Genomic DNA, 11,546 nt, shown 5'->3' with positions numbered 1-11,546 from the left:
GAAGGATTATTTGTTTTTTTTTAAGTTAAGCACAAAGCTACATAAAGGCTATCTGTGCTCTGCCCAGCACGGGTATCAAAAATTGGTTTATAGCCTTGTAATTCCACAGACATACCGCTGTGCCACGGCAACTCTTGAGCTACTTTTGTATGAACAAGTGGTGAATTTTGACTGTCATTCTTATAATGTACTCACGGTCCCAAAGTGCAGAGTGTTTTTTTTTTTTGCTGTAACTGGACACGAATGTTGTACCCTCAGATTTACAGACCCTGCAAGTTAATTCTCAGCCAATCTCGGCTCGGAAATAGATAAGTAGTAGTAAAGTACACGTAGTTAAGTTCGTTAATGTTCGTGCTGTGGAAAAACAAATCTAGTGGTAATTCAGTATTAGGACTATTCTTACCAATTTTTGTTATTTGAATATTTTGATGCACATGAATTCTAAGCCTTAACCTATGAACTTGGAGAGTTATTGTCTTCCCTTTCTAAAACAATGTGAAACTACTTAAAGCTACAGTTCAATGATTTTCTGACGTACAGATAATGATGTAATTTTTATTTATCAGGACTTTTTTATGGCATATTCAACAAGTTCCGATAGAGTTTATTGTAGGGAGAAAAGCTTTTAGTCATAATCTTTTTCATGCTGGAAATATTTTTGGTTGTGTTTCTGTCTATCCTGAGTAATAAAGGCAAATTTGACAAAGTACTTAATGACACGTATACGTCACTCATCAATCTAGAAGAGCCAGAAGTGGCACAATAGAAGTTATTTAGGCCTAGAGATCAATTCCATATAATGCAGTCATTTGAAATCTCCGACAATGGCGCCAAGAATCTTCGCCTGGGAAAACGAGATACCAACTAAAGAGACATAAAGTTGCGCCCATCAAACAAGCGCAACGTTAATCTCGTTAGCAAAAGCAACAACAGTTTCGAGATGAGAGAAGAATGATTTAATTAAGATTAAAAAAGAAAATATTTTATGTTGGAAATAAGACGTAAACATTTTGTAACACATTGAAATTAATTTTGTCAACACTTCGTAAAAATGATTAAAATCACGCTTGGCTGCGCTTTACAAAGATTATTCATTAAAGCTTCATCGGTTAACAGTACAAAAGATGAAATTATTCCAAACGAATAATTCTGTTATGCTAATGCAGGAAAATGTAGGTTCTCATATGTGAGACAAACAGGAAAGATCACAGCTTAAGACACGTATAGTCAAGTACAACAAAATACTACCATTAATATCTTCTATACAAAATTCTTTGGGGACTGATATAAGCGTGTACCGAACGTAGAAGGTGATAACGCTAAATCAATAGATTAATAATTGAAGGTATTAATTAGGCTTAACAACTTAACGTTAGGCTTAGCATGTTTCAGAATAATTACACTGATTTCATAATTTACTATTAGTTTATGTAACTAACCGTAATATATATATCTTATATTTGTAATACTGGCTTCGTATACAAGCTTTAATTTAATTCAATTTGACATATAACGCCCCCTCCCATAATCTGGGTATGAAATAAATATAGTTTCTGATAACGGAAAGATCCAACTAATGGATTTGGAACATTAGCATTTTATTGGTTAGTGAGTTCTGTTAGTGTTTAGTTAAAATTGAAAATAACCTAATTGAATTTAAATAAAAACTGAACTTCAGCGCTAGGAAGATCAAAATATGATTTGGAAATATATTCTCAATTATGCAAAAAAACATCTTCTATTTACAAAGAAAAGTGAGTTTAACTGCTGCTATTTGGTATCAAGATAGGTGAAATGGTAAAGTTTACATATTTTGTACTGACATACCGTAAGATCTTATTGTTAATCGACATAGATATAAAATGAGTGTTAGGAAGAAATGGTCTAATTATATTATAGAATTAGGGTTTCGTATTCATTGTACTTATATACTCATATAGCTCATTTGAAAACTTCGAGTTATGATAACTGTTCGAGAAGGACAACGTCTCTGGTAAGTAATCATTTTGTCTCATTGTTTTTTAAAGGAATTACGCTAAGAAAACACCTGGAGTATGTGCAGCATTTTAATAAAATATTTTTCTGACACAACATGATACATAAAACATTACAACTGTTCTTAAATCCTCTTAAATGTTTGTACAGAAATTATAATGTTACACAAATAATTTATTCTTCTTTCCTCTCAACGGTGCCTTCCGGGAGTGAGAGCCATTAAAGAACAAGCAACAGGGCAACTTTTAGTCCTCCTTCACTCTAGCACCTTTTAGTCCTTCTTCGCTCTGGCAACTTTTAGTCCTCCTTCACTCTAGCACCTTTTAGTCCTTCTTCACTCTGGTGACTTTTAGTCCACTTTCACTCTGGCACCTTTTAGTCCTTCTTCGCTCTGGCAACTTTTAGTCCTACCTTTCACTCTAGCACCTTTTAGTCCTCTTTCACTCTAGCAACTTTTAATCCTCTTTCACTCTGGCACCTTTTAGTCCTTCTTCGCCCTGGCAACTTTTAGTCCTCTTTCATTCTAGCACCATTTAGCCCTCCTTCGCTCTGGCAACTTTTAGTCCTTTTTCATTCTAGCACCTTTTAGTCCTCCTTCGCTCTGGCAACTTTTAGTCCTATTTCGTTCTGGCAACTTTTAGTCCTATTTCGTTCTGGCAACTTTTAGTCCTCCTTCGCTCTAGCGGCTTTTAGTCCTCCTTCGCTCTGATAATTTTTAGTTTTCTTTCACTCTGGCACCTTTTAGTCCACTTTCACTCCATGTAGACATGACTAGTCATTCCAAATTGCTTGATTTGTTTATAATTTATTATGATAAGAATAACGTTCTAATCATTTTGAAGTACCAAGTTATTTGTTGACAAGTTACTGGTGTTTTATTCTTTAGTAGTAAAAACTAAACGGTCTGAAAATAATTACCAAACTATAAATTTCAACATATATAACGATATTTTTATTATTTGCACTTTTATAAAGTGTCATGAGATCTTATTTGTTCACTCTTCAATTTGATGTGAATGATGAACATATGTTAACTGTACGCAAATTAAAAGATTCTACAAATCATATTCTAATTAAAACTTTTCAAATGGATGATGCAATCATATATATTCACAACATTTTAGCAATATAAAGTTTCAAATTTACATTGGAAAACTTAGGTGAAACTACCAAACAAGAAAAACCTAACCTGGACGGCGTTTTAAGCATATGGTGTTGATTAAAATTATTAGTAATTACGTTTTATTATCGATAAACAAAAGGCGTGTTTTGTATTTGACATTGTAAGTACTTATTAATCTATTAACGCACTGCTTACATATTGTTTTTATTTATATCTGTTGACTGCTCGTGTGTTTTGTCAAGTGACAGTGATTAGTCAAAGTGGGAGTAGTTGTGTTAGGCACACCTCATAATATATTTAATAGTTTTTCTTAGGATTACATTTAACATTATTATATTGCAATTACAAAACCAATAATTTATCTGTTTATTGTAAGATCCAAGTAGTTTCTTTTTTATCACTTTGTATCTTCATAAACAGTAGTTTTCTGTTGTACAGATGGGTAATGTCCTGCTATTTGACTCCATACATAAACACTAACACTTTGTCTCAAATGTCACGCTTCTCTAAAGTAACACTGTCGTAACTGTATTAATGGGTTTTTATTAGCCACAAGACGTCTTTAGGGAGGGTCATGAAAAGTTGTGTTTATATACGGTTATACTAATGTTACGTTTTTCAATGAACATTAAATCTCCGACAGCACTTAAAACCAACAGTTAGCATGTGTGGGTGTTCCGTAAGTTGAGTATGATATATTATTTCGTTATTGTTACTTTCATTAACAGTATCAGTGAAATGTTTAATAAATCAAAATTTTCTATGTTGAATTTTGCTTTTTGTTATTGTACTTTATTATAGAGATTGTTTTGCATTATTAGATTATTTGTATTTAGGACTAGCCTCAATATCTCAAGCTGGTCGAGCTAGCTTTAAAGAAATATGATGTGTAGATGGGCTAAGCAGTTATGTGGGAAACCAGCATAGCCATTCTTAATTTTCAACAACTAACCATTCGGAAAGCAGACAGTCACCAGCACCATCATCCGCAATGGCTTTGTCCAACGTTGAACCGAATAATGGGATTGACTGTTACTCTTTTAAAACACTCAAATCTAAAAGGGTAGACTTTGTTTAACAAAAGTGCGGTTTGATGAACCTTCGATCGACAGTCCGAGATGTCAACCATTAGACCATACACGGTTCATATATGTTATGTTAAGAAAAATGGTACTTACTGTTCATAAGTAACGTTTTTAATATTTCGTGTTTCATAAAGCCAGATATAAAGAAAATCATTCTGTGTTAGGTTTTCTTGGAGATGTTTTTATAATTTTTAACATATTTTTTTTTTTACTATATTCTAATTAGCTGGTCTTACCGTTCTCGCTTCTTAGAATATTTCCAGGACTGATTTCCAAAGTATCTTTGCACCTTTGTATATCCATAAGTGGCGTCCTACAAAATCATCAAATGCACTGATAATTTTGGCATTGCATTACGTAAAACAGAATCTGATCTTATACGGCCAATTCACTATTTTCGAACAGTAACAGGGTTTAAATCAATATTTTAGCTCATTTTAATCAACGTTCCGACAATTTCGAAGAGATGCTATGTAATTTTAATTAAGTAAACTAAGAAGGCATACAAAACGAACGATCAACGTTGTAACTACAGTAGCATAGAAAATTAAATTACAAATATTTAAACCGGTTCTAAGCTCAGCTTTTTACTTGTTGTATTTTTAAAGTTTATATTGCACTACTGTTGATTACGGTCTATGTTTACAGTGTATGTATATGTACCAGTTCACGCTAGCATTTTGGGTTCCTGCTTTGCAAAGACAAGAAAGAATTTTTCTCCTTTTCTTTTCTTTGATGCAGGAGGTTGCTTTAGTTTTAATGCCGGCACAATCCGACGGTATCCGCTTCACTGACTGCTTCTCCACTCGGAAGACTACGCTTGGACCAGCTCCGGACGTTCCCGCTCAGGCTAAAGACGTTTTCATAGTTAACTGGTTACTGCTTGCTCGTGATAATCTCACAGTTGTTTAGCCACTTGTGCAGTTGCTTCTGCTTCAAATGAAATTTGCAGTTCTGTGGAATAATTAAATAAAACTTGAAGGAGTGTCAAAACCTAGCATTTCTATAGCTTATAATGAAGTCGGGAATATGGAATTTTTGTGAAAGACATTCGGTCTTTTTTGGAAATTTCATATGAACTTAGTTTTCAGCCTTTAGATTCCATGAAACGCTCACAAAAAGAAAGTCATTCTTAATAATTTTTAGAATTTTATAAGATTATTTTTAACTTAGATAATTATACATCTGAAGTTTTATTTGGTTTATCATAGATTAAAAATAGAATGCTGGTAGAGATTATACACTGTGACAGCTTTAAAAATCCTAATTATTTCAGAGTAGCAAATTTCAAAATTTTTACCAAGGTCTTGCATAACGATTCGACGTATTAGAAAACATTTACTTATCAAAAAGCAAGAATACGTGCAAACTACAACATCAGGCAGCATAAGCGTACATATTTAGAAACTAAAGCATAAAAATATTAGAGACACTTTAAAGTAACTAATTAATAATAACCTTATCGTATTAAACAAAAAAATCGTTTTCACTAACATTATGTAATGCTTTGAAAGCAGTGAGAAAGCTCAGCAGAAGATAAAGCCTATTTTATTGGACAATTTTAACGAAACATTGAATTTTCCGGCTACAAAACCTTTAAACAGCTGTTGCTCCAGAGCTGACTAGTTTATTTCCAGTGAATGGGCTATTCCACAATTTCACGCATGAAATGTTTTTAGAGAAACTTACTAAACCATTTAGAAAAACTCGTGGTTTTTCTATCTGTCAGCAATGCTCGAATTCAGAACTTAAAAAAAATGTTCAAGATTCTATTTAATGATTTATATACAAGCTTATGTATATGTGTTTTTAATGAATTTTTCATCGTTTAAACTTAAACATACAATATGTAGTTTGATGCATAGTTTTAAAGGTGACGGCTTCAAGGATATCAACAATTGTGTGAAATAAAAGATCCGGATATAACCAAAGTTAGGGGTAAAAAATTCTCAAATGAGTTTCCAATATGAATTAATGAGAAAATTTGACATTTTTTTTTATAGAGAAATTCACTATTAGTGGATATGTTATATGTCGAAACAAAAACATAATGTTTTTTTATTATTAAATTGTTGTAGAAATTGTCATAGATCTGTGATTTTTCTTTCGAGCGATAGTTTTAGTACGTATACCCAAAAGAATTAACTATGCAAATCACCAAGTCATGTGATAACCACAATCGATATAAAGTCACTGTGGAACGCCATGTATCAAAACTACATTTTAATACTGTTTAACGTTTAGTGGGTAATATGGTGCCACCGAAATCTTATAGCTTTTTTTTTATAACAGCCCTTTACGAGGCAAAATATTTATGTTTCAGATCTGAAAGATGTGTTCATCTTGTAGTTTTAAAATTTTCAAAACGGCGATATCCTCTGCAGGTAGGGGTGGTGTGCTTTTGACATGACAACCTTAGGATGGAGCTTTACTATGGTAACTATGCTGCAGAGCTATTGCCTAAATACACGGTCGTCAGTTAGAACATGACTGGACGTGGTGAAGCTCCAAAATTGCTTCAGTATAACATACTAAACCCTCTGTAAAATGTCTATGCACGAAATTTCAAAAAAACTTTTTAATATTCGATTTCATTGAATCACGATCTAGTTCAATTACAAATGAAAATTAATGAATATTTTCAAGTGTGTTTCCATAGACTCTATTTAAAAATATCCGGGACTATTCGTAGATTTGTAGAAAGTATATAATGGAAATTATTTCAATAAGGACCGTATTTGGCATGCCAATGTTCAAACGCCATTCTTACGCTGATAAGAACAGTGATACGCAGGGTGATTATAAACAAAGTTTTGTAGTTCATTGTATCATATCTCACACAGGGTATGGCATAAGAATGTGAAATTTCATGGGCGTGTTCAACACACCACGGGTATAGATATGCCACATTAGTTACTAGAGGTGCTACTAGGAACTGATGTCTGACCAATCACATCAACTGGTCAAAATGTGCTCCTCCAGCGTTTAGAATACATTGCATCCGTATGAGGATGGACATTATCGCGTCTAATCTGGTATGCTGGCCACTTTCTGGATACGCGCATGACTCACTTCAGGTACTCGTAGTGTCAACATGTAACAGCTGTGGAATTTGCATCCACATGGTTTCCTCAACATTGCTGTGCAAATTCTCCTTCTTGGGATACGCGCATGACTCACTTCAGGTACTCGTAGTGTCAACATGTAACATCTGTGGAATTTGCATCCACATGGTTTCCTCAACATTGCTGTGCAAATTCTCCTTCTTGTGCTTTACAGTTTGTGAGTTGAAATGCGAAACTTTCTTTGTGTTCGCTCTGTAGATGGGCCATAATTCTTTAATACTTTTTTAGCTGTCTTGTCAATATATGAGTGTTCTGATCACATGGTATAAGATGATTAGTTAAATGAAATCTATCATTATTCGTTACTTTTATCTTCAGTTAATCATGATTTATAATCAGTAAGCCAATCAAATGATTTGTATTAATACTATTCATTACATAAAATAACAAAGAATATGTAAATTTCGGTAAAATTTTCAGAACTTTACTAAAATACCATTTTATAAAGACCTTCACCTAATATTGAGTTGTATTAACTTTCGTTACGATAATGGCCTGGATTCGGCGTAGCATATACTCCACTATATGTCAGGAAGTGTCTTGTTTAATTGCAGAGGAGATTGTGGTAGCAAGTACAACGTTTGAGTTTGTATCAACAATGTTCAATCGAAATGAGATCCGGAGATTGTATTTCCTAGGGAAGACGACACAAGTCAGTATCAGTATTGTCTTGGAATAGATCTTCTCCATCAGGGTGGAAATTCAGCATGGGCGACCATATTCATTCAGGTACACTCTGGATGTTATTCTCCTCTATAGAAGAATCAAAAGACCTATATCCTGCCATGAAAACTGTTTCCAAACTATTAAAGCATTTTTTGCATCTCTCCTTTCAGAATAACACAAGCCGCGTCAAGATCTTTCTTGTAGTAATATTATTGACAGACTCTTACAGGAGAAGTCTTTGAACAGCCAGTCAAGAAACATCATTTGATAAAGACGTTCCTGCTAGAAGGACGCACATCCGTTATGGTGTGCGTCCTTCTAGCAGGAACGTCTTTTTAAGGGCGTTATGATGTGCATCCTTCTAGCAGGAACGTCTTTTTAAGGGCGTTATCTCTTAAAAAGACGTTCCTGCTAGAAGGACGCACACCATAACGCCCTTAAAGATCGAAGATATCTTTGTTTTTATCCATCTTCTTGACTAATAGGCATATTACACAATCATTCTACTTTACATACATAAATAAATTTAAAATGTTTCCAAATCTGTCTTTGAGAGTCTTAATAAGATTGCCTTTAATGTATTTCAAAAGCTAAATAAAACAAAATAGTACTCATTTTGGGATATCTTAAACTGTTTCCACATTGTCTGTAGAGTGTGTAAAATAACAGAAAATATCGAACTTTCCAGACACTTCCGAACTCATGCAATTTCATGATGCAGGATGGTATAACACTTTCACTTATTCCAAAGTAACATCATTCATAACTACATGACATGCACAATAACTGATATCTTATAAATAATAAAACCATAATAAAAGATATAGATCATAACGAATGCTATAGCAATAGTTGGTGAAATGATGAAAGAAACATGTGGTTTTATTAAAGCTGTTTACGAAAATTATTGTGGAACAAATAATCCATGGATTCTTATTTATAAAATCGTCCTAAGCTAATGTTGCTAATATTTTATGCTGAGGAATATGAATATTAATTAATAGATGTTCCACAGTTAAAATATTTTATTCAGCATTAAAGATTTTTGAATGGTGCGCTGCTTTCCGTCTGTATTATGTACAGCTAAAAGTAATACAATGTCTAATTTCTAATTGAAAGTTATTAATTGGCGTGTCTAAATATTTCATAGCTTTATGTATATTTTGCAAGAGCACAGTTTTCAATTGTACTTTGAAGGTTATAATATAGGTAGAGATGATCCATAGTCGTATGTATATAATTGAATTTCACGACAACCGAAAATTCACAAGAATTAAACTGGCCATCTTTATTGCATTCTTTTATTACTCAAATAGTCAACGATAGTTTTATTTTATATTTTACTATACAAAGGTACACTGATATACGAAGCTTCAAACTTCCATCACTATATCGTATTAATATTTGTCAACCGTGAGATAACTTCAGCCCATTTATTCAGATTGATTAAATCTTTACTTGAAACAGATTCAAGTCTTAGACCACACAGTTCCGCATTGTTAACTCAACCACACACAACATCCACAGCTCGATCAAATTCTGTTTCTTGGAAAAAAAAAAAAAAGATAGAAAATCCAACCCCCAAAATATCACATCTTCAACATTGTTTCAAAGTAAATATTCAAATATTTTAAATATAAGCGTAAAAGATTGCACCAGAAAAAAGAAGACCTTGCAAACCGTAATAGTGAATTCCGGAGCTTTATAGTTTTTGAGTCATTTATAATCTTACATTATAGAAGTAAAGAAGATAGCTTAATTATATTTCTACAGCGTTAGTTAATGGTATAATATTATTATTATATACTTAACGAAAAAAGTTTTAGAAACACAAGCAGTTTAGAAAAAAAAAGAGCAGAAGTACCTTTCTTATAAAATCTGTTTCGAGTGTTGAAAATGAAGTCAGGAAACTCTGTTATAAATAAACTGGTATTTTGATTCACTTTATTCATATCATTGTTAAACTGTCTTCGCCCTTATTACTAAGAGTCTTGTTAGCTGTTTACTTTGTTCTGTACAGCTCCAAGTGCTAATCTTTCTACATTTCAACTCGATTTCATATTTTACAGTTAACTTAAGTTACAAACTACATGCTTAAAAAGAAAAAAATCATATCGTGCAAGGAGTGGGATTAGTACACAGATTTCTCTGAAGCAACACCACTCTTTATACTACAGGACATAAAAAATACACTCATGGAAACACATCATCTCACGTACTTCTGAAGAGATAGAACTGTCTCATTGAGCTTTAAGAAATCAGAAGAAAAAGACATCATCAAGAAGCTATTCTAAACGAAGATTCTATACATGTTGAGTAGTGGATTTTTCATTGTAAGACCTCTTCTGAACATGTGTGGGCGGGAGTTTCTGGTTTTCGAAGTCTTGATATCCTATGGTATGCCAGACTACTTCCAACAAAGAAGTGGAGTTAAATTTTACCGAATAATAAGGTTGATTTCGATGTTTTAAATATTCTTTTAGCGTTGGTGCGCACACCAATTTCAATAGTTTAAGGATGCCATATTTGTAGAATTTGTTTCAATGAGTGAGTGATATTGCATTGCATAAACTGTCATAGTGCGTAAAATGGTGGAAGTTATGCAATATCTTATTTACGCTCTTCATAAATATTTTAGGTCACGTGGGATTTGGCTGGATACATAACGTTTTGACACTCATCACGTGTAGCTACGGAAAAATGAATTACAGGTAATTACATGGTTTCCTTCGGAACTAGGAACGAAGATCACGGATTGTCTGCTGCTGGTATAAACTGTATCCGTTATAACCGATTTTTATTAAGCTCTGCATATTGCAGTATATATATCCCACAGCGATGTTGGCGTTAGCTACACTTCCTCGTGCAACGGAAAATAATGACTGACATGAACGCATAACCTCCCAGCGTTGAAAAAAATCGACTCTCATACATATTTAGCTAGCGGTCTTGAATGCGCGTAGACTTTGCATCTCATGTTGGTTTTCCTTTGTGCATTTCAATTATCTTGTCTTGATCTACGTACTGAAAAATGTGGGGTGCATCCAGGAGTATGCCTATAGTTCCGGCTGTTGTCACGGCAAAGAATATGTACAACTGAAGACGGTCTATTACCATAGCAACGAATTTCCAGTCTTCCCGGATCTGAAACAAGATATTACAAGAAGAAATCGTTATAAAGATTAGACTGAAAGCTCAAAATGACTATTTATCAAAAACAAAATAATTGAAGTGTTAGTTTTATACAGCATGTTTTTAATATAACACAGCATTCATAAAAGTTAACGTTATTACAAAAGTAAATACAGTATTCATTTTGTCAATAAAATATGTCCTGTTTGAAAAAGCTTTCTAGTAATGCTAAAATAAATAACTAAATACGAAGCCCGGTCTACCATTCGATTTTTCACCTGTTACTGAGTTATACCGATTTCGGTCCGGCATGGCCAGGTGGTTAGGGCACTCGACTCGCAATCTGCGGGTCGCGGGTTCGAATCCCCGTCCCACCTAAAACATGCTCGCCCTTTCATCCGTGGGGGCTTATAATGTGAC

The 11,546-nt window shown here is 33.6% G+C and overlaps 1 protein-coding gene across 2 annotated transcripts in view; it reads right to left on the bottom strand.

The window, feature by feature from the left end:
- The window catches only part of LOC106478048 (acetylcholine receptor subunit beta-like 1), a 56,712-nt gene that overhangs the window by 18,860 nt on the left and 26,306 nt on the right, over positions 1-11,546 (bottom strand). Inside the window, exons 2-3 of one of the 2 annotated variants that reach the window (XR_002609814.1) lie at positions 10,214-11,138; positions 4,440-5,157 (exon numbers count right to left, since the gene is read on the bottom strand). Coding sequence is in view for 1 of the 2 variants with exons in the window: in XM_013938558.2 (XP_013794012.1) it covers positions 10,968-11,138 (171 nt within the window). In the remaining variant the exon portion in view is untranslated. Of the gene's footprint in view, positions 1-4,439; positions 5,158-9,257; positions 11,139-11,546 lie in introns of those variants that run through there. The other variant, XM_013938558.2, reaches the window with a different exon arrangement.

This window comes from Limulus polyphemus, unplaced genomic scaffold (assembly GCF_000517525.1).
Source record: "Limulus polyphemus unplaced genomic scaffold, Limulus_polyphemus-2.1.2 Scaffold175, whole genome shotgun sequence".
Classification (NCBI taxonomy): domain Eukaryota; kingdom Metazoa; phylum Arthropoda; class Merostomata; order Xiphosura; family Limulidae; genus Limulus; species Limulus polyphemus.
The sequence above is the reverse complement of the archived record's forward strand: the minus strand, read 5'-3'. Positions and strand labels throughout refer to the sequence as shown.